This window comes from Macrobrachium rosenbergii, chromosome 51 (assembly GCF_040412425.1).
Source record: "Macrobrachium rosenbergii isolate ZJJX-2024 chromosome 51, ASM4041242v1, whole genome shotgun sequence".
NCBI classification, from domain to species: Eukaryota; Metazoa; Arthropoda; class Malacostraca; order Decapoda; family Palaemonidae; genus Macrobrachium; species Macrobrachium rosenbergii.
In genome coordinates this window covers 49,390,689-49,415,410 of record NC_089791.1, presented here as the reverse complement: position 1 = coordinate 49,415,410, position 24,722 = coordinate 49,390,689, and the positions used below count along the sequence as shown (strand labels likewise).

The 24,722-nt window shown below is 37.4% G+C and overlaps 1 protein-coding gene, 1 non-coding gene and 1 pseudogene across 8 annotated transcripts in view; all 3 read left to right on the top strand.

The window, feature by feature from the left end:
* LOC136833386 (DNA (cytosine-5)-methyltransferase 3A-like) overlaps nucleotides 1–24,722 on the top strand; it is a 332,296-nt gene that overhangs the window by 133,513 nt on the left and 174,061 nt on the right. For 6 of the 7 annotated variants that reach the window (XR_010851452.1, XM_067095457.1, XM_067095458.1 and 3 more), the window contains 2 exons: nucleotides 2,245–2,424; nucleotides 11,261–11,440. Coding sequence is in view for 6 of the 7 variants with exons in the window: in XM_067095457.1 (XP_066951558.1) it covers nucleotides 2,245–2,424; nucleotides 11,261–11,440 (360 nt within the window). In the remaining variant the exon portion in view is untranslated. The remainder of the gene's footprint in view (nucleotides 1–2,244; nucleotides 2,425–11,260; nucleotides 11,441–24,722) is intronic. The other variant, XM_067095455.1, reaches the window with a different exon arrangement.
* LOC136833591 (U6 spliceosomal RNA) lies at nucleotides 14,494–14,596 on the top strand. The gene has a single exon (XR_010851531.1). It is a non-coding gene; the product is annotated as a U6 spliceosomal RNA (small nuclear RNA).
* Nucleotides 16,071–16,188, top strand: LOC136833601 (5S ribosomal RNA; annotated as a pseudogene).

Sequence of the window (24,722 nt, the reverse complement as noted above, 5' to 3'; positions counted from 1 at the left end):
ACTAATATAAAACGGTGCAAACATTACGACAACGTGACGAAAGAATTTCTGAGATGTTCGCCGAGTTACCGCATGGGACGTGGAAAATGTTTTTTTAAATTCACCATAAATCGAAATATTGTGCTAGAGACTTCCAATTTATTGCAAAATGAAGGTAAATGATGGACTATTACTAGAATGTAAGAGTTTTAGCTTATAATTGCGTTTTTTACCATTTGGTCGAGTTAAAGTTGACCAAGGTTGAAATTTTGCAGTTATCGTGATTTATGTGAAAATATTTCAAAACTGATAAAAGCTACAACCATGAGCTATTTTCTGTTGTATTCTACATGAAATTGCGCACATTTTCATATATATAAAAGTTTATGTAACGACTAATGTAAAACGCGATGCAAACATTACGACAACGTGATAAAAGAATTTCTGAGATGTTGGCCAAGTTACCGCATCGAGATTTTGGAAAGTTTTTTTTTTCAGAAATTCACCATAAATCGAAATATTGTGCTAGAGACTTCCAGTTTGTTGCGTAAAATGAAGGTACATGATTGAATATTACTAGAATGTAGAGTTTTAGCTTATAATTGCGTTTTACCATTTCGGTCGAGTTAAAGTTGACGAAAGGTTGAAATTTTGGCAGTTATCGTGATTTATATGAAAATATTTCCAAACTGATAAAGCTACAACCATGAGTTATTTTCTGTTGTATCCTACATGAAATTGCATTTCCATATATAAAACTTTATGTAACTACTAGTATAAAACGGTGCAAACATTACGACAACGTGTGAAAGAATTTCTGATGCGGGCGTAAGGAAAAAGTTTTTTTTAAATTCACCATAAATCGAAATATTGTGCTAGAGACTTCAAATTTGTTGCCAAAATGAAGGTAAATGATTGAATAATATTACTAGAATGTAAGAGTTTTAGCACAATTGTAGTTTTTTGACCATTTCGTCGTGTCCAAGTTGACCAAGGTTGAAATTTTGGCAGTTATCGTGGGTTTATATGAAAATATTTCCAAACTGATAAAAGCCCAACCATGGGTTGTATGTTGCTGTATTTTACATGAAATTGCAGCACATTTTCATATATAAAAGTTTATGTAACGGCTAATATAAAACAGTGCAAAAACTTACGACAAAATGATGAAAGAATTTCTGGAAATTTTCGGGCCGAGTTACCGAATGGACGTAAGGAAAAAGTTTTTCAAAAATTCACCATAAATCGAAATATTGTATAGAGACTTCAATTTGTTGCAAAATGAAGGTAAATGATTGAATATTACTAGAATGTAAGAGTTTTAGCTTACAATTGTGTTTTTCGACCATTTCGGTCGAGTCAAATTTGACCGAAGGTTGAAATTTTTTGTAGTCGGCGTACGGTACGTCCACTTGGCACCCAACAGACAATTTTCGTCGATGTATGATACGTCCAGTCGGCGTTTAAGGGCTAGTTGGCCAGCTACTTAAGTTTTACCATACCATTTTGAGTTTCCATTTAAGATCACATCTCTTGAGCATTGCTCCAGTTTTCAGATCTCACTTGAAAACCAATCCTTTTGGTGAGCCCTCAGTGTCTGATTAAACTTCTTTACAAATAATAAGTCTATCTTATGCCATGAAGATTTAAGTACCTGGTGTGGTTGTTGATATGTAAGGTATTTCATTCTTATTAGGTGACTGACTTTCTGTAAACAATGATTGTGTACTCATTGTATTTATTTTACTGTTAAGAGCTGATTCATGACTTTTCATGTATGTATTATGTTTTTTAGCGTGTAATATTTCTAGCTTAAAAATTATCTGCCATTTGCATGACTTCAGCAGGGCTTCAACAATTCTCTTCTGCTGTATAGTTCTTCCAAGTCAGCTTTTATGAAGGTGTTTTTATTTGAAATATAGAAAACTGTTATTTTAGTTGTGATGTTTTCAAAGTAATCTTTTAAATAAATTCAGTGTTCCAGTTTGCAAGTTTGTTCATTAAGGGTTAGAAGGAGCATACTCACCTGACTGAGATGCAATCTGTCATTGCTCAGTGAGTTATTCAGGTGTTCTGGGCTTTTTATTATATAGTCAGAATACCATAGGGTTCTTGATCCTTGATTATTTGAATATAAGCTTGATATTGTATATTTCAAAACTTCCCTAGTATATATTTGACTCTATTCATTCAAATCAAAGTTATTTCAGTGTTGCAGGTGGTAATCACAATTTCACAAGTCTTTCATATTTTTTTTCCTTTCAGAGAAGAAGTCATTCAGATGATACGCCTCTTCATAGTTTCAGGAAGTCTGGTGGAAAGAGGCAATGGGATAATTCTGAAGAGCTCCCAGAGTTGGGTGAAAACGTGGATAGTAATGATTCCAGTAGCAGAGGATCTACTGATAAGTCTGATGAAAGTGATGGAAATGCATTGAGTAGAAATGTAAGTAGTTACAATACATTATGTAAAATTATTTGTCAGGATTCCTGTATCTATAATAATAAAATCCTACCGGATCTTGTTTGTCTGCCCCAGGTAGGGGATCAGGTGGGTCAGGGAGACATGACACATCCACCCTCCTCCTGCAAACCTGCTTGTCCTCCCTGGTTGGGGGTTAGGTAGAGGAGACATGACACATTCACCCTCCTTATACATTCTTCCTCCTCCTGCTAACATGTTTGTCTGCCCTGGGTGGGGACAGGGTAGGTAGGAGATTGGGAGGATAGGGGAGATATGACAGGCAGCACCGGGTTCCAGTGCAGCGTATGGCGCACCATCAAGCTCAAGAGAGAATAGCTCTATCATCAAGGCTCCATTCTAGCTGATGTGAAAGTGTTCCAGTATGAACTTTAATTGATAACATATTGTTCATATCAAAACTGATGCGAACATTTTGTGGAACTAGTTGCTTATTTTTTTTTTTTTCTTCTGGTCTTGAAGTGACAGGTAACCTCAACAGTGTGCCCAATTTGTTGCACAGAAGTCCATATTGAAGGTTCTTTGTAGTTTCATTTTTGTTCCTAACTTCATTGTTTCCTGGTTTTTACTTTCATTCATTCCCTTTGGTCTCTTCCCGACATAGCTGGCCAGCTACATAAGTTTTACCATACTCCAATATTGAGTTTTCATTTAAGATTGCATCTCGAGCAAGTTTCATGAGGTCGTAGAAGTGTGATTCTGTATGGTTTGATTGAATTATAAAAATACAGCAATAACTTACTATGCACTTAAGTCTACAATTTATCTGCTTCAAACTTATACATGAAGCTGGTACTAAATTTTTTTTTGCTGTAACCTTTTAACTGCAGGCTTCATTGTTTGTTACTTTACACCCATTTCCTTTAGTCTCTTCCCACCATTGGCTAGCCTTTTTAACTTGACATTGCTCCAGTTTTCAGATCTCACTTGAAAACCAATCCTTCTGGTGAGCCCTTAGGCTTGTTCACACCAAGGGAGTCGTGTCAAGTCGAGTCATGTCAAGTCATGATAATTATGACACAACATGAATCACCAACCCAGTTTTAACACTGATTTGTATGGGCCTTTGAAAGATATTGTTCACACCGAATTAGTCGAGTCACATCACGTCACATTGCATTGCGTCGCTTCAAGTCACAAACAGAGATGGACCTATTTTTGATGTCAGTCATAGTGAGTCTCACATGCCATTTGCAGTATGCTGGTCAAACTACTAATAAATAAACTTAGATCGATAGCGCCCTGCTATTTATGGTGCCAGTGACCCCATCCACTGTGATTGTGACTTCATTGTAAGTTTATGGAAAGTAGTTGCTGCTGCAAGTCATGTACAGGTAAAATACAACAGTTTTATTCACTTTGAACCATACTCTCCACACTATAACATGCAAAAAGTTGATCGAGACATTCTTAACTTGCGTACCAGAAATAGACCGCCATATGATTATTTGAGAAATCACAGTGAGACAAACAAATTCTTTGTATCTTTCATTAAAAAGGCAGCAGACAAAGCTACTCCTCATTCAAACCCCATTTTAAAAACAGTCCTCGTGGTCAGATGATATATCAGAATTTACCATCTGAGAAAAACACTCTCTAGCAAGAAGGTTAGATACTCTAAACAGAAGATTCAATAAAATAAATAAATCAAAACCATTCTTGGAAAAAAAATATTAGAAATGACAATTGTACTATTAGAAATAGATGTATTGAAACCTTTATATAATAAAATATCAGTTAAATTTAGAAAGGAAGTCATCAAAGGTAAAATAATATCTTGGAGGTCCTATGTATCAGAAATAACAAGCGAAACACCCATTCAAAAAGTATGGGAAAAATTCTGCAAAATAAATGGAACAAATGTTATACCACCCAGACAAGCTGTATTAGATAATGAAAAAAAAAAAAATTTAGATCTCTTCGAAATTGGTAACATACTTGGTGAAAGTTTTGCCAAAATAAGCAGTGACCAAAATTTGGACAAACATTTAAAAAAAAATAAAGAATAAAGCAGAATCTATAATACTTAATTTTGAAACAAAGGAAGATATACAGTATATTATAATAAGAAATTCAGTGTGGAAGAGTTGGAAAATGCTCTCTTGAACAGCAATAAATTTGTTCCTGGAGGTGATGATATTTGCTTTGAAATGATTTGCCACCTAGCATCTTTGGCAGAATCATACTTATTAAAATTTTACAATCATTTATGGCTCAGAAACTTGTTGCCAGATGAATGGTGAAATGCCATAATAATTCCTATACCGAAACTTAGAAGAGATCCTAGTAATGTGAACACGTATAGACCAATCTCTTTAACAAGTTGTCTGTGCAAGTTGTTGGAGAAAATGGTAAATGCACGGCTTACATGGCACATACATGAAAGTAAAATTTTAACTCCTTCCCAGTTTGGTTCGCAATGTAATCAATCTACATTAGGTTCACTATCTAATTTGGAAGACCACATACATAGAGGATTTGAAGGAAAGCAAATTACAGTAGCTGTCTTTTTTGACATCCAAAAGTCATACGACACTACATGAAGGTATGCAGTATTGAAATCATTACATAATAATAACATACGTGGCCATCTTCCTAAGTTTGTTAAAAACTTTATGACTGATTGCACTTCCCAGGTGAGAATAGATAATGTTTTCCAAACATTTCCACTTGAAAATGGAGTTCCACAAGTGAGTGTCATTAGTGGTACTCTGTTTACATTAGCAATTAATAATATCAGTAACATCCTGCCTGTCAGAATTAAAAGTAACCTATATATGGATGATTTTGCCATATACAGCATCATGCATAAAGCATGCAGAGTGAATGATTAATAAAACCATAATAAAAATAGATGAATGGACCTCATCTGTAGGCTTTAGATTTTCCATTGAAAAAACTCAAACTGTCATGTTTTATAAAAATATAAATTGGAAAAAAGGTGAAGAAATAGAATTGAAAATCAGAAACCATAATACTGTATACCAATTAGCCAAACTGCAAAATTTTTAAGATTAATATTTGACGCACACCTGAATTGGGAAGCCCTTACATAACTTACATAAAATCCAATTGCAAAAGGGCACTAAGTCTCATTAACCCTTTCCTGCCCAATTGACGGCATATTACGTCCCGGTAAAGGATCTACCTTCCTGTCTGACTGAATTATGGAAATTTACCCGACATTTTTCGCACGTGTGGTAGTAAATTTTTTTATTTTCGCACAGTTGGTGGTTTCCATAGGCTTGCATACCTTGGACTAGCAGTGTAACTTAGGCATCAATACGCCAGGCAAGCAGTCCCTATACTGCGCATGCGCAATTCCCTGGCATAGTAAATTTCCCACAATGAAATCAGCTGATCCTACCCGTTTTCTCTCTTTATCTTACATTTTTTTATAAAATGTAGGATTACATTAATGAAAAGCTTGTGTTTGGTATCCTCTATTTTCTATAATTTTTAGTTCCTCTACTGTGCATGCGCAAATCCATGGCGAGTATAAAATTCTCACAATGACATCAGCTGATCGCGAACATTTTTACATAGGCCTGGCAGGCCACACTTCTGTCAGATGACCAACGCACAGGCTGGGTAAACACGTGTGGCTGGTTACATATTCAAGCGGCGTAGTTTTTTTTGTTTCCAACATGCTTCAAAGTTTCCTGGTAAAACTAGCGGAAATTTGTTAGTGCATCACATAGAAACGCTCTGGATTTTAGGCAGGCTCTGAATCTCATTTTCATTATCATATATCGATATTTAGAGAAGTTTTGTTGGCTTTCTCATAAAAAATAATTCATTCACCCAACTGTTATAGCTTTTGAGCTACGAACGATAATGTTGACAACGGATTTTTTTCATTCAACAGCTTATAACGTCAAAATGAAACTGTTGCTCTTACCAAAGCCATTTTTCTTGACTCTCACTTTTTTCCTCAACCTTTCCTCTACATTTTTGTATATTTTTGTAAGTGATTTCTATGAAAAACTGCAGAGCTCTTCAAAAAAAATGTCCAGCGATAATTTCACAGTTGTATGCACAGCGGCGCGCTCTTGTTTCTTACCCACTTTTTATCAATTAGCACCAACTGGGCTGACACTTTTTCATTGTTTTATATGTGATATTTAGAGAATTTTCTTGGCTTTTCATAAAAAGTAATTCATTGGCTAAATTGATATTTTTTTCTAGCTCTGAACAATGTTGAAAATGTAAGGTTTTTTTTTTGTTTGATCAATTATAACGCCAAATGAAACTGTTGCTGAAGTTACCAAAGGCATTTTTCTTGACTTCCCTTTATTCTTCAACTTTTCCTCTACTTTTCGTATATTTACAAAGTAATTTCTATGAAAAATAACTGAGATCTTCAAAAAAAAATTTCTAGCAATAATTCTCACCATCGTACCAGGCAGAGCTCTGTTTCTCACCCTCTTTCTATCATTTTTTTGACCAACTGGACTTATTCGTTTTCCATTTTTATATGTCAATATTTGGAATTTTATTGGCTTTCTCATAAAAAATTATTCATTCGCCTAACTGTTATAATCCGGACGATAATGTTGACAACGGTAACATTTTCAATTCAATCAAATTATAACGCAAAATGAAAAAATATTACCAAAGCCATTTTTCTTGGACCCTCACATTATTCACATCTTTTCCTCTACATTTTCGTATATTTACAAAGTAATTTCTATGAAAAAATAAATGTAGATAGGGCTCTTCAAAAAACTTTTTCTAGCGATAATTCTCACCAAAATGGCAAATATATTTCTTACCTCTTTTCTATAAATTGTTTCACCAACTGGACTTATTCGTTTTTCATTGTTTTATATCAATATTTAAAATTTTGTTGGCTTTCTCATAAAAAAATAATCCATTAAAGCCTAACTGTTAAACTTTTGCAAAGCTATGAACGATAATGTTGAAATGGTAACGAAGTTTCAATCAATTTATAACGTCAAAATGAAACTGTTATTAAAAAGCCATTTTCTTGACAAAACTTTATTCTACATCTTTCCTGATATTTTTCGAAATATTTGCCAAGTAATCTCTATGAAAATAACCGAGATTACTTAAAAAACTTTTCTAGTGATAATTCTCACCATACGCCGGGCAAGAAGAAACTTACCCTTTCATAAATTTTTCACCAACTGGACTTATTCGTTTTCATTGTTTTATATATCAATATTTAGAGAATTTTGTTATATAAAAAATAATCCATTGTCCTAACTGTTATAGCTTTGAGCTCGAACGATAATGTTGACAACGGTGGTAACATTTTTTTCGTTTCAATCAATTTATAACATCAAAATGAAACATGTTGCCGTTACCAAAGCCATTTTTCTTGACTCTCACATTATTCTTCAACTTTTCCTCTACATTTTATGATATTTACCAGTAATTTCTATGAAAATAACCGAGATAGGGCTCTTCAAAAAATCTTTTTCTGAGAAGCGATAATTCGTTCACCATACGCCGGCAGATGCGAGTTCTGTTTCTTGCCCTTTTTCTATCAATTTTTCACCAGCTGGAATTATTCGTTTTCCATTCTTTATATGTCGATATTTAGAGAATTTTATTGGCTTTCTCATAAAAATAATTCATTAGCCTGACATTCATATTTTTTGGGTTACGAACTGAAAAATATGAAAATAAGTAAAATTTTTTTTTTTTGTGAAATAACTCACATTTTTTTGTATTTAGAGGGCTGGACTCTTATTCTGTCATATTCCACCATAAAATATAAACATCTAGAAAAAAAGGACAGCAAAATGAACGTTGTTGGCATGTAAAATTTCTATTTTGCTGAATTTTTCGAAATAATTATTTTTCGCACTGTCGAAGCGCTCCCAGACACATCGGGGCTCATGTGCCCTCAGTGACAAAAATGATAACTATGCAGATATGAAAGGGTTAAAAAACAATCACACACAAATTGGTGAGCTGATAGACATACTTTTACCATACTGTATAAAGTAACAATGTTATCAGTCATTGACTATGGAAGTGAAATATATGGTTCAGTGCCAGAAGCGGCACTGAAAATGTTAGATCCAATTCACCATGAAGACTAAAAATATGCACTGGAGCATTTAGATCCTCACGAGTCTCCTCAGTACAAACCGGATGTAGCGAACTGCCACTGTTCCTCCATAGTGTTCATAACAATGAAAAGTGCATCAAGAATCAAGACAAGTGATTCACCAACAAAAAATCCATTTGATGTAAGGGATATATTTATTAACAATCATCCATCTCCTTTCCCAATTAGAGCTAATAGATTGTTTGAGTCACTGAACATAGATATACAATACCTTCGACAGTGAAGTTACCACCCCATTGGACCATGAATAAAGTAAGGACTTGCACACAGTTGAAATATTTATCAAAAAGTTACTCATATACCGCAGAACACCACAGACAAAAAACCATAGATCATAGAAGAAAAAAAATTCACATTATGCAGTTTATACAGATGGATCTAAATTGCCACATGGAGTAGGATATACAGCTATATCCCAGAACAAATCATATCAGTTATCTTTGCCTAATAATGCCTCACTCCTCACAGCAGGGTTGTGTGCAATCGCAGTAGCCATCAAAATTATATAAAGCAGATATCATTCAATAATTTTGTGATTTTTAGCGACTCAAGAAGCGCTATAGAAGCCATTCAAGGTTACTACTCAAAAAATAATATTGTACAGGAAATTAAATATGAACTCCACAAGTTGTATAATAATGGAAAAAATATTGAAATATGTTGGATCCCTGCCCATGTAGGGCCTAAAGGAAGTGAAGAAGCTGATAAAGCAGCTAAAGAAGCAGTCCATATGCCAAGAGCAAATGTAAAAATCCCAATTAGTGATTACATAAGAGATATAAAAACAATGTAAATAAATGGCAAAATGTATGGAACAAGGAACCTATAAATAATAAATTGAAACGTAAAATCCAGTGTTGGAAAATGGAGCTCATCATGTCAGAGAGAGAGAGAGACGCACACAAGTAATTCTGACGCGTCTGCAAATAGGCCATACTCATTTGACACTTGGACACTTGATGAACAGTCCACATGACCTTCCTCCTGAATGCCCAGAATGCAAAGTGTTGATAACAGTCAAACAAGTGTTATGTGACTGTCCAAAATATAACCAACAGCGAGTATCAAACTTTGGAAATAAATCGATGGGGGAAATTTTGTCAGAATCTTACAGCATATATTTTCAGTCATCCCAATTTTAACATTCATGAGGAAGTGTAACTTAATAAACAAAATATAAAACTAAGTAAATGATGAAAATACAAAAGCCCTTAGGGCATTTAATGAATAAAAAAAAATTTATTTCTGAATTTTAATTTTTAATTTTTTAGAAATGTTATTTTATTCTAATTAATATTTTAACATTTTTTTATATGTATTGAAATGAGCAAATGTATTTATTGTATACATGTATTTCAGTGTAAAAGCATGTTCATTATACAGCTTTTTCTTTTAAATTTCATTGTCATTCATTCATCATCACATGAATGACCTATTTGGTCGTACTTTTAGACCTCAGGCCTAGGCCTGGTATTTCATCCTAATCCTTTGGGCTAGCCCTATGAGAGCTGATAGTCAGCTCAGTGGTCTGGTTAAACTATCTTAATAATAATAATAATAATATTCACTTTGAACCATTTATTATGCTTTGAACAATGCATTTTGCTTATGCATTACTATGAACTGTAGGCTAACCCAGCTTAGCCACCCAAAATAGCCAAAATTACCAATATCCCCTTTCTACCCTTAGACCTATATTTTATAATTATTATGCAATCTGTTAGGTTAGGTAGCTTTTCCACTTTTTCAGGTAGTCTACTATACTAAAAACCTGATATTAAAGGTTTTTATATGGTTTAAACCTCAAAACTAGATGTGGAGCTCTCCAGAATTACTTGGTAACGAAATATTAAAAATGTCAGTGGTTTTTTACCTTAGAAAAATAGCTTTTCGATCTCTCTCTCTCTCTCTCTCTCAGTAATCATCTAAAGTGTCATTATTAGTGCAATGTGTCATTTGTTCAGATGATGCACCTAGATTCAAGGGTTATTTTTACATCTGTGATGGCAAGCCAGAGTAAAACATTAATTTTAGCAAGAGATATGCATCCATCTTCAACAAATCCTATCGTGGCAATGTAAAGATAAAAATAAGAGTACAGATGCAGTAGGTTGATGTATTTGGTGTGAACAGGGTTTCGTCAAAATGAATGGCATCAAATGAATTATTGTGACTTGATGTGACTCGACTTGACACGACTCCCTTGGTATGTACGCAGCCTTAGTGTCTGGATACATGACTCAGAGGTGAGGTTAAACTTCTTTACAATAAATAAGTCTATCGTATACCATGAAGATTTAAGTATCTGGTGTTGCTGATATGTTTGGTATTTCATTCTCATTATGCGACTGACTTTCCATAAACAATGATTGTGTACTCATATTTATTTTACTTTTAAGAGCTGATTTCTGATGTTTTATGTATTTAAGTTTTTTAGCGTGTAATATTTCTAGTTTAAAATTATCCATCATTTTCATGACTTCATCAGAGTTTCAACAATTCTCTTCTGCTGGCTTTTGATTATATGGTCAGAATACCAGAAGGTTCTTGATCCTTGATTATTTGAATGTAAGTTTGATACCGATAAATTTCAAAACTTCCCTAGTATTTATTTGACTCAGTGTATTCAAATCAGTTATTTCAGTGTTGCAGGTTGTAATCACAATTTCACAATCCTTGCATATTTTTTCCTTTCAGAGAAAAAGCCATTCAGATGATGTGCCTCTTCGTAGTTGCAGGAAGTCCAGTGGAAAGAGGCAATGTGATAATTCTAAAGAGCTCCCTGAGTTAGGTGAAAATGTGGACAGTAATGATTCCAACAGCAGAGGGTCTACTGATAAGTCTGATGAAAGTGATGGAAATTTATTGAGTAGAAATGTAAGTAGTTACAATACAGTATGTACAATAGCACTGCTGTATTACTGTATTTATAAATGCCTTGGAATGGAGAATTCAGATGTTTATAGTCAATTTTTGAATACAACCACATTAGTTATATGTAAGGATTTGTGTAACTATAATAATAAAATCCAATTGGACTTGTTTGTCTGCCACGGGTTGGGGCTGGGTAGGTAGGAGGTTGGGATGGTAGGAAGACATGACACATCCATCCTCCTCCTGCAAACCTGTTTGTCCTCCCCAGGTGTAGGTGGGGGCTAGGTAGAGGATCGGGAAGGTAGAGGAGACATGACATATCCACCCTCCTTCTGCAAACCTATTTGTCCGCCCTGGTTGGGGGCACAGTAGGTAGGGGATTGGGAGGGTAAAGGAGACATGACGGGCAGCACTAGGATCTAGCACAGTGTATCGCAAGTCATCAAGCTCATTGAAAAATAATTTTATGAAGAACAGCTCTAGTGTCAAGGCTCCATTCTAATTGATGTGATGTTCCAGTATGAACTGAACTTTAACTGATAACATATTGTCCATATCAAAACTGATGTGAACATTTTATGGAACTACTAAGCATTTCAACGCCCGTGTCTTATCGTATTATTGGAATTACATCTAAACTACATTGCTGATTGACATGGCATTGTCTGGTGGTTCGTTTTAGACCTTCCCCTATTTAGAAAAAATACAATAAGGTATGTACTCCCTCTGCGTTGATGAAATTTATATCGATACATCATTAGAATAAGCTGGGTGAAGGTATAGTCATTAATATGACAATAGGCAACTCAGCCGCTAAGACGGCTCAGGTGTGAAGTGTGGATCATGACGTATGACTGACGTTTACCTTTGCCCCACCTCCCATTCATGGATGACCCCGCGTACACTAAAATATATTGATACTCGATGGGATTTAAGGATACTGAGCCTATGCTGTTTAAGAATGAATTTATATCTGGTCTTAGTAAGTTGAGATTATATCCTAAGCAATCAATTCAAAGAAATTATCAATTTGTCACCTGAACACTGATTAGTCTATGAGCAAGGGTGTCAAGTCAGATTCGAGACATCTTTGACAGGAAGCAACGTTAGCCGGAGCATTGTGTTTTGCTGTGGGGGGTATTCACCTGAATATAATAGCATTTACAATATGCCAACATAATGAGCAATTGTCTACTTAATGGTTGTTGTAATATGCTCATATTGCGACTCTTCAACGATCTTTAAGAAGGAGCAAGAAAACAATCGTTTGAGGATTAACCTGAATAGGTAGGTATCGTCTTTTACAGTTTCCCACCCTGTAATGGAGTTGCCAAGAGGCAAAAATTATTTTGTTCATGAGACTTACCTGCCAGATATATATATAGCTGTATTCTCCGAAGGTCCGACAGAATTTCAAATTTCGCGGCACACGCAGTGGCCGGTCAGGTGGTTAGTACCCATTCCCGCCGCTGGGAGGCGGGTATCAGGAACCATTCCCATTTTCTATTCAGATTTTTCTGTCGCCGGACTGTCAACACCTGTTGTCAGTTCCTCCGCCATTTGGATTTCGAAATTTGTTGTCACTTTAAGTATTTTGGTTGTTTTTTGGTATTCGACTGGATCTGTGACTTGGCATACGCTCTTTGTGGACCGTTTTTGATTTTGCTTTTGACTTTTCTTATAATTAAGATGTCTTACCTCTAGCTATCGAGTCTGTAGCTTGGGTGAATGTAAAGGCAGAGGCTATCAAGACTTTGATAGTTCCTCACTCTTTATGTATGATATGTAAGGGTGTTCAATGCTCTATATAATCGGTAATGAATGTGGGATTGTCTGAGGGTGAGTGGAAGAAATATGAAGCCTATATGCTTAAATTGAGCGTGATAGGCTGAGGAATCTTCCTCCTAGAGTGCATCCTTAGATGGACAGTCAGGTTTTCTCCTACTAGTAACCCTGTAGTAAATTTTAGTACTAACCCTGTAGTTTGTTGCTGCAGAGGGTAATTCCCTGGCTCGTGAGTCAATGCGTGCTCTTGAAACTAAAGTGAATGCAATTCAAACGCATAGTGTTAGTGCTAGTGCCCCTAGTGTTGTGGAGGGGGCGTCAGATCGGCCCTATAATGCCTCTAGGCCTGGACCTCTGTCGAACTCCCAGGACCAGGAGGGCATGTCGAAAGCCGCATGAGGTTACGGGGCTTCCCACCGATCTGGCGCCCTTTGCAGGTCCTGATGACGCTCACCCAGGCTGCCAGGGATCGTGCTCAGGCACGCATCCTGAAGGATTGCTTCTCGTCCTCCGACACGCCCTCCCCGCCTCGGGGTTGGAGCTCGGTTGGACTCTCGCCTCTTAAGAGAAGTTAGAGGAGAGGACGCCACGTCCTCTTCCTCTAGACGTTGTACTCTTCCCCGAAAGTTGCGTGGATATTCCTCTGCAGAAGAGAATAAAGTGTTTTTCGAATGATCACGCTTACTCGACCCCCCTGTCGCGCTAAGGCAAGGGCTAGAGCTTCTTCCCTGTGGAAGGAAGTATACGTCTCTTCGCCCTTTCCTTCTCTCAGGTTCAGCCCTTCTCCCGAGAGAGTGGCTTCTCCAACGCGTAAGATTTTGTTGGGTTTGCAACAACAGCTGGATGCTCTCATGAACCTTTCAAGATTCGAATCTGCCTGTTAAGAGGTACAGACTTTCACCTTCGTCTCCGCTTCGAACGACAGAGCGTCTGTCGTCTAGAGAGAGTGTTTAGTGGCTTCCTATTCGTCTTCCCGAGTTGAGGTGTTGGCCTTTTCTCTTGTCTCGCGCCAGGAGCGCGTCTTGCTCTTCGTGGCGTTCTCACGCTTTTGGCGCCTCACCTTGACGCCGGGGCGTGCACAGCCATGACGCCGCGCGCCACGCTGTGACACTCTCCTAGTACTTGCCACGGAGCCTCGTCGCGCCACGCCATGACGCTCCGCGATTCGCTGAATCGCGTATAGCTTCAAGTCTTGTGTTGACACCGCTCCAGTTGTTTATCATGTCGCACAACTACCCGCTTCAACATCTGATGTCCTCTTAATTTAGCCAGTACTTGCTTCGCAGTACATATACTAAATTGAACGATACATAGAAGATTAGCATGGCTCTTGCGCAAGGATGACACGCTAATCGTGAAGCGTTCCACATTTTTATGTTTACTATATATTACTCTAGTTGTGACTTCTTTCGTTCGCTGGAGTTCCCGCCACGATCGCTTGAATCGGAACTACTTTCACCACTCACTCAAGACCCGCCAGCTGCGGAAGAACATCCTCTTCGTCACAGCCTTTGTATGAAGAGAAACTTCTTTCGTCTTCTTCTTCCTCTGATTATCAGACTCTGGCTTTTTCTTAAGGATCTGTTTCCTGAGACTTTTCAACCTTCGCTCCCTCTCTCCACCTTCGCAGTTGTCTTTGTCTTAAGGGGAGCGTTTGTGAAAAAAATCGGAAATCAAATTTTCTGGGATATTTTATTTATGGCATCATACATATCCTGACTATCTTCTCAGAAAGTTTTATTTAAAAGTTTTACAGTTAGGAGTTATAAACAAAACAGTAACCTATCATAGTCAAATTACATTTTTCATATAATGTAATGATATTGTCAGTATATCGGTGGTAATTTCCTTTTAGCTATGAAATAATATCTAATGCGATCTATGGCAACCTTGTGGACATAAACGCATCAGCTTAAAGACAGGAATGCCGCAGGGCAGTCAGTGGCAGTCAGTCAGTAGCAGCTCAGAGCTTGACTAAGTAAGACGTCGCGCTGGCCAACCTCAGCCGTGTTTGACACTCTTCATTTAGCTTCATTTATGAAGTTATATTACTTTTGCAGGTCTATTTTTTGGCTTTTCATTATGTCATAAAACATCAAACTGTGTAACGGCAAGCAAATAAATACACAGAGAAGCAAAAATATCGTTTTCTCAAAACTAAAGTTATCGACATTCAAACTGCATCTCCTTCATAACGCTTGCATTGATCTCAATGATACAAAAAGTAAACGAAAAGCTAAATGTTTGCCTAACAAAGGGGCTTCCATGGGAAGCAACACGAGACCCGCACCACGAGAGAGTTTTTTCCCCGAAGGAATGTCACTTCAAAGAGGTAGCAAGTGACTCCTTTCATCTCCAGACTCCCTTTGCAACCAGGCTTCATTTTGCACAAGCCTGGAAAGAGTGAGGGGCAGACGTTTGGTCCCTCCTACTGTTAGAGAGAGGTTATTTGATTCCCTTCCTGTCTCTCTTTTGTTTTTGTTTCCCAACTGCCTTCCTGTCAAACAGAAAATTGACCTGCTCAACAGATGTTCGAGCGGAGAGCAGTGGAACAGGTCTTGACTCGGTGTTCCCGGGATTTTACTACAGATTGTTTCTAGTCCCAAAACTTTCAGTAGGCTGGAGACCCGTCTTGGACGTCAACAGGTCGAACAACTTGGTCCGGAAGGAAAAGTTCAAGATGGAGACCTCAATGCAGTCAATACTAGGAGCCCTTCATCCCGGGATTGGATGGTATCTTTGGATCTCCAAGATACTTATCTTCACGCCCAATTCATCCACGTTCGTGAAGTATCTCAGGTTGTCTTGGGGACTAGACGACCAGTTCAGGCTCTGCTTTGGACTCTGCATTAACTGCCATACCACGTTGAAAACACCGCTTCTCGTCCGATCAGCGAAGTTAAGCAACGTTGGGTCTGGTCAGTACTTGATGGTTGACCGCCTGGGAACACCAGATGCTGTTGGCGTCACATTTTGCCCGAGGGTGTTTACACGTCTCATGAAAAACGCGATGCAGTTGCATCTGTCGCACGTCAGATCTCACTCTACTTGGACGACTGGTTGATTCGAGCGCCGCCGGGCTAAGGTATCTGGAGGACCTTCAGTTGACTCTGCAACCGTGAAGTCCCTGGGACTTCTGGTCTGTGGAGAAGTCGCAGCTGATCCCCTCACTGTCCATTGTGTCTGGGAATTCAGATCTATTCAGCGGCTTTTATAGCGTCTCCGCTGCAAGAACGGCAACTTCTATGTACGGAAAAGTCTCTGCCTTCTTGGAAAAGGAAACATGCTAGGTGAAGGAAGGAATGAGTCTGCTGGGACCATTTCCTCGCTGGAGAAGTTTGTTTTCTGGGAGTCTGCATCTCAGGCCTCTTCAGTTCTTTTTGTTGGAGAACTGGCAAAGCAAGGAAGACTTGAAAGAGGAATTGAGAATTCTTCTTTATATAAAGAGGATCTGGGGTGATGGCTCGATCCAACGAAATTGCAGAAAGGATCTCCCTCAAGCTTCTGAACCCCAACCTAGTGTTGTTTTTCCGACGGGTCGTCAACAGGTTGGGGCAACACTAGAGGGAGAGGAAGTGTTAGGAACCCTGAGAGAGGAACAGGTGTCCTGGCACATCGACTTCAAAGATTTGGCGGCTATCTTTTAGCTCGCCAATTCTTGAGGTCCAAGTTTGCAATCGTGTAGTTCTAGCAAAACTCGGACAATACTACTTGTTCCTGTTCAGCCTTGCAAGAGAGATTATTCTTTTGAGCCTATGCTCGCAACATTCGATTCTCACAAGTTTTGTTGCAGGGGTCGAAAATGTTCGAGCAGACCTGCTCTGTTAGCGCCATCAACTCCTGCCGAAGGAATGGACCCTTCATCAGGAGGTTTGCCAAGATTTTTGGAAATTTTGGGGTCGCCATCTTGTGGATATTTTCACGACCTCAAGAACAGCGAGGCTCCCTCTATAAAGCTCATCTGTACTCGACCCTGGGGCAGTTTGCGATAGTTGCTCTTCCTGGGATTGGACGGGAATAGATGTTTACGCCTTTTTCCCCGTTCTAAATTCTGGAGAAGTCATACGCAAGTTCGCGGCCTCACAAGGGACGAGGATGACTCTCATCCCCTCGTTTTGGCCTTGAACCACTGGTTCTCGGAGTTTCTCTTCTGGTTGGTAGGCGTTCGAGGACCCTTCCTATGAGAGCAGACCTGCTCATACAAACCCACTTCACGAGATATCTTTGAATCTCCCCGCTCTGAACCTGACTGCTTTCAGACTATGAAACTTGGTCAGAGCGCGGGGTTTTTCTGGCCAGGTGGCACAGGCCATCGCTAGAGCCAGAAGTTCTTCATCTAAAGGATATATCTCCTGGAAGTGAGCAACCTTCAAAGGTTGGTGTAGAAAGAAGGGCTTTTCCTCTTCCTCTATCACTGTGAGCCAGGTTGGATTTTCTCCTTTACTTTAAGAGAAAAACTCGATATAGCAGTTCCGACTATCAAGTGTTATCAGAGCATGCTTTTGATTGTATTCAGACACAGAGGATTATCTTTGTCTGACAATAAGGACCTCCACGATCTTGAGCTCTTTCAAGACGTCCAAGGTTCCTCAGCTAATTCCCCTGCTTGGAACTTGGACGTAATGCTCAAGTTTTGATGTTTAGTCCTTTTGAGCCTCTCCACTCTGCATCTCTTAAGGATGTTACTCAAAAACGGCATTCCTCGCGGCTCTGGCGGCGAAGAGAGTGAGAAGTTCGAGGCCGTCATGTGGGCTTCAAGGAACACAATGCTGTCTGTTCTTTAAGCCCTAAGTTCTTGGCTAAGAATGATAGGTCTTCTAACCCTTGGCCTAGACACTTTGAAATTAAAGGTTTAGTTAGACCTTATTGGACAGGAACCTGAGGGAGTTCTATGTCAGTTAGAGCTCTCAAGTACTACCTTAAAGAACACAGGACACTCGTGGTCCCTTGGATGTTTTATGGTGTTCTGTGAGGCAACCAGTTAAACCTATGTCGAAGAATGCACTGGCATTCTTCATTAGGACGTCATTAAGGGCGCACACTCTAGTTGTGACGACTCCAACTTCAAGTTGTTGAGAGTTAACGCTCACGAGGTGAGGGCAGTTGCTACCTCCATGGCGTTCAAGAAAAATATGGTACTCAGTGACATTCTTAGTGCCACATTTTTGTGAAGTCAATTCGGTGTTTGCCTCACACTCTTGGCAAGATGTTTAGGTAGCATACGAAAATTGCTTTTTCGCTGGGACCATACATTGCTGCTTCAGCAACCTTGGGGACAGGGGTAACTCTGATCCTATCCCTTTTTAATTGTGTTTTTGTGGTTGTTGGAGTCGACTACTGGAGGCAGTCTTCCCAATCCTTTGCAAACTAACGCTTTAGGTGTTAGTTAGTGGTTAGTAATGCTCTTTTTGTCCTCTTTGTATGGTCTATGATCTAGTCACATTGTGGTCACGCCCCGTTGACAGATCATCTAGAAGTCGCCAGCTATATAGGTCACTACCTCGCTGGGGTCTCTAGTAAAGCAGAAGCAGACTAGAGTGGCAGTAACCACTCAGTCAGCTACGCTATCAGATAAGGAACCAAAATAATTTTACCAATAATTGGTTGGTTTCCCTAATTCTTGGCTGTCTCTACCCCCCTCCAAAGGTGGTATTCAGCTATATATATATCTGGCAGGTAAGTCTCATGAACAAAATGATATTTTAATGATAAAATAAAGTTTGTTCATACTTACCTGGCAGATATATATATTCATATTGCCCTCCCTCCTCCCCTCAGGAGACAGTGGCGTTAGAAAATGGGAATGGTTCCTGATACCCGCCTCCCAGCGGCGGGAATGGGTACTAACCACCTGACCGGCCACTGCGTGTGCCGCGAAATTTGAAATTCTGTCGGACCTTCGGAGAATACAGCTATATATATATCTGCCAGGTAAGTATGAACAAACTTTATTTTATCATTAAAATATCATATTTAGCTTAAAATAAAATAAGGTTTTTGAAAATTTCAGATTCCTTTTCATTGTGTTTACAAGAATGTCTAGCATAAAATCAAGCAGATGCCACATTAGCACTCTTGCGTATTCTTAATTACGGGGAAACGTCCTCTTAGATAATTTATACTTTGTTATTTTTCCTTCTATCCTTAAAATGGTGTATCGGACAAGCAAAGGCATCAATATGGTTACAAGTTGTCAGAGAATAAATTCTGCAAGGCGTACTTTAGACACAAATGGATCTATAAGGTCTGGACAATTATATGCTACATGATAGAAAAAAAAGGCATTATCCCAAGATTTTATCGAAGAAACTCAAGAGGCAAAAATATTCATTGCATATCTAGCGAAATTTTATTGTAGAAGGCAAAATTCATTTTGAAGTTGGTATTGCATTGTTTTTATTTAATATTATATATATATAATATATATATATATATATATATATATATATATATTCATTATTTTTCTTGCATTATGTGAATAGCCCCTTGAAAAAGAGGAAAAATTATTGTTGCTACCAACAAACTGTCCTGTGAAGTTTTTAATTTGCTATTTAAATTACTTGGCCTCAAGGGGGGAGGGGGGTGTAATTTTTTTTCATATTTTGGATAAGATGTCAAATTATTAACATTTAGTTAATCGGACGTCTGGCAATGCAGTTTTTAGAGTACATTAACAAAACACGCTGAAATGATTACTGAGTTGCAAGTATACTGTCAGGAAGTTTCGTCTTTATTCTTGGTATGACCCAAAAGTAATGGGACCCCTTTTGTTAGCGTAAAGGGCTCATGAACCTTTGGAAAGGGCCATAGTTGCCAGATTTTCATCCATAAATTATCGTACATCAGCCTCAAAATTATCGTATTTTCCTGATTATTATGGATACACACCTTGAAACTGTCGGTTTTTAGGTATTTTCTCTTAAAATGGGTTTAAATTAGGTAATTTATGCTTTTATTGCATAGTTACAATTTCCAAAATTATCGTACATGACAGAAAATGTCAGCATTTTTATCATCTAAGACCTCCAATCATCGTACATGTAAGATGATTATTGTATGAATGGGCAGTGCTGGATAGGGGTAATAAGGTTTCGTTCGAAGCAGAGAGGGATATGCTAAATGTCGTTACCTAATCCAAACGGTGCAACCATTTTTAATGCTGTATGATCAGTTTTATGACAATCCATGGCGTTGCGTTGCAATTAAGAAAACAAAAGCTATGTCGTCTTATTTTATCCATACTCATCAAAATCCATAAAAAGAACACCTGTAATGGCCCAATCTAAAGCAACCCTACCCCACTACCACGTCACTCTCATCCCACCCCACCCCACGATCGTGGGGACATGAGGTAGTCCGGTTACCACCAGCACATCCAGAGCTTAATGCAATTGAGCAAGTATGGGGTGTCATGAAAAGATATGTACGCTCTTCCCTACACCGCTTTACCCGAGCAGATCTTATGGCGCGGTTAGAGGAGGCAAAATTGTGTGCAACAAAAGAAGTGTGGGCTGGTGCCATTAAGCATTCTGAAGCATTTGAAAGGGAATATTGGTTGCAGACAATGTCCACGACATCATGGATCCTGTAATCATAACCCTTTCCAGTGAGGATGAAAGAGCATGATTTCATTTAGATGATGCTGATTTGTAAAATTAAAGGGTTGAGAAAATGTATGTCTGTGTTCCTTTTATTTTCTACCTTTGGTCTTTTGACATATTCGTTGTAACAATTAAAATGCACTGCATTATTATTTATAATGGTATGAAATAAAATAATTTCCCTTCATATACTATGAATATCCCACCACCCCTATCCATTCAGTCGACCTCATTATGACTACTATAATTTGATCACACACACACATATATATATATATATATATATATATATATATATATATATATATATATATATATATATATATATATATTATATATATATATATATATATATATATATATATATATATATATATATATATATATATATATATATATATATATATATATATATATATATATATATATATATATATATATATATATATATATATATATATATATATATATATATATATATATATATATATAATATTATGAAGCTTCAACAAAACGAGAGAATACATTCCAAAAAGCTCGGCAACAGTACGCCCCCCAAAGCTAATGGTTCTGGGAAGTAAGAATAAGCTGAATCTAAAAAATTTGAAACAAAGTTGGTATTATTATCCCAGTAATATCATAACTACCTTCAAACGACAAATACATATAATTTAGTTTTGAAATAGGTCCATCAATATTGCAAATATTCAAAGGAAAATCAGTTAATTACTCAAGGGCAAAAAACTCAACTGAATTCAAGTTTTAGAATTATTCCTACGAAACCAAACATCAGTGTTCTTTCAACCTTACCACAGACCAACAAGCTTGCCAACCTATTTTACTACACGTTAGTAGTCGTTCATGAATGGGAGGGTGTGGCAAAGGAAGAAGTCATACGTCACGATAGCATACAACTGGAACCGCCTCTAGTGGCTGAGTTGCCCATTGTCATATTAATGACTATGCCTTCACTCAGGTTTTTAATAATGTATCGATATAAATTTCATCAACGAGAGGGAGTACATACCTTATTGTGTTTTTCTAAATAGGGAAGGTCTAAAACGAACTGTTTTACAATGCCATGTCAATCAGCAATGTAGTTTAGATGTAATTACAATAATACGATAAGACACGGGCGTTGAAATGCTTAGTAGTTGCTTAGTATATATTTTCCTTCTGGCCTTGAAGTAACAAGTAACCTCAGGAGTGTGCTCAGTTTGTTGCACAGAAGCCTATATTGAAGGTTCCTTGAGGTTTCATTTTGGTTCCTAACTTCATTGTTTTGTATTTTTTTTCCTATTTTTTTACTTTAATCCATTCCCATTGGTCTCTTCCCACCTAGCTGGCCAGCTACGTAAGTTTTTTCATACTCCAATTTTGAGTTTTCATTTAAGATCACATCCCTTGAGCAAGTTTCATGAGACTGTAGAAGTGTGATTCTGTATGGCTTGATTGTATTAAAAAAATACAGCAATAACTTACTACGCACTTAAGTCTACAATTTATCTGCTTTGTTACTTTACATCCATTTCCTCTAGTCTCTTCCCACCAGTGTCTGGCCTTTTTAACTTGACATTGCTCCAGTTTTCAGATCTCACTTGAAAACTAGTCTTTCTGGTGAGCCCTTAGGCTCGTTCACACCAAGGAGTCGTGTCAAGTCATGTTAAGTCACGATAAGTCATGACACATCATGAATTGCCAACCCAGTTTTAACACTGATTTGTAAGGGCCTTTGAAAGGCACCCTTCACACCGAATTCGTTGAGTCACATCACATCACATTGCATTGCGTTGCTTCAAGTCACAAATAGAGCTGGACCTATTTTTGACGTCAGTCGTAGTGAGTCTCACATGTTGTTTGCAAGTATGCAGGTTGAACTGCTAATAAATAAAGTTAGTTTGGGAGCACCCTGTTATCTATGATGCCAGTGACCTCATCCACCGTGATCATGACATCATTGTAAGTTTATGGAAAGAAGTTGCTGCTGCAATGTCATGCAGGTAAAAGACAACAGTTCTTTCACTTTGAACCATTTATTATGCTCTGAACAATACATTTTCCTTATGTATTCCTATGAACTATAGGCTAACCTAGCTTACCCACTCAAAATAGCCAAAATTATCAATACTGTACCCTCTTTCTACCCATAGGCCTATATTTTATATGTAATCTATTAGGTTAGGTAGGTTTTCCACTTTTGCAGGTTGTCTAATATACTAAAAACCTGATATTAAAGGTTTTTACATGGTTTAAACCTCAAAACTAGATGTGGAGCTCTCCTCCAGAATTACCTGGTAGTGAAATATTCAAAATTTCAGTGTTTTTTTTACCTTGGAAAAATTCTCTCTCTCTCTCTCTCTCTCTCTCTCTCTCTCTCTCTCTCTCTCTCTCTCTCAGTAATCATCTTAACTGTCATTATTAATGCAATGTGTCATTTGTTCAGATGATGCACCGGATTCGAGGTTTATTCTTACGTCTGCGACGACAAAGCCACAGCAAAGCATTAATGTTAGCAAGAGAACATGCACCCATTCTCAACAAAACCTATTGTGGCACTTGGGCAATATAAAGATAAAAATAAGATTACAGACGCCATAGGTTGATGTATTTGGTGTGAACAGGGTTTCATCAAAATGAGTAGTATCAAATGAATTATCGTGACTTGACATGACTCGACTTGACTTGACACGACTTCCTTGGTTTGCACACAGCCTTAGTGTCTGGAGATATGACTCAAAGGTGTGGTTAAACTTCTTTACAATAAATAAGTCTGTCTTATACCTTGAAGGTTTAAGTATCTGGTGTGGTTATGTTTGGTATTTCCTTTTCATTATGTGACTGACTTTCAATAAACAGTGATCGTGTACTCGTATTTATTTTACTTTTAGGAGCTGATTTCTGATGTTATACGTACTATCATGTTTTTTAGCGTGTAATATTTCTAGCTTAAAAATTATCCATCATTTTCATGACTTCAGCTGAGTTTCAACAATTCTCTTCTGCTGTACAGTTCTTCCAAGTCAGCTTTCATGAAGGTGCTTTTATTTGAAATGTAGAAAACTATTATTTTAGTGGTGTTGCTTTCAAAGTAATCTTCTTAATAAATTCAGTGCTCCAGAATAAATTCAGTGCTCCAGTTTGGAAGTTAGTTCATTAGCCCTCTAACGCCAAGCCTCAATTTACAAAAACGTCTCCCGCATGCCGGCGGCGTTCGGGAGTTAGCGCCGAAGCGGAAAAATTTTTTTTTTTTAAATCACAGCACGCTTAGTTTTTAAGATTAAGAGTTTCATTTTTGGCTCCTTTTTTTGTCATTGCCTGAAGTTTAATATGCAACCATCAGAAATGAAAAAAAATATCATTACCATATATAAATATTGAAATATATGACAGCGCAAAAAAATTTTTTCATATATAATTTTATACAAATCGCTCTGTGAGCAAAACGGTTAAAGCTAACGGGTTATTTTTTTCTTTGTATTGTACACTAAATTACGATGATTTTGGTATATAACAAATTGTAAAACGATCAAAGCAACACAGAGAAAATAATATCACAAAATGATGCATGAATTTGCAATTGTAGCGGACGTAAAAAATGTTTTTTTCAAAAATTCACCATAAATCGAAATATTGTGCTAGAGACTTCCTGTTTGTTGAAAAATGAAGCTAATTGGTTGAATATTACTAGACTGTAAGTGTTTTAGCTTACAATTGCAGTTTTCGACCATTTGGTCGAAAGTTAAAGTTGACTGAAAGTCGAATTTTTCTATTTATCGTGATTTATATGAAAATATTTCAAAACTGATAAAAGCTACAACCATGAGTTATTTTCTGTTGTATTGTACATGAAATTGCACACATTTTCATATATAAAACTTTATGTGACGACTAATATAAAA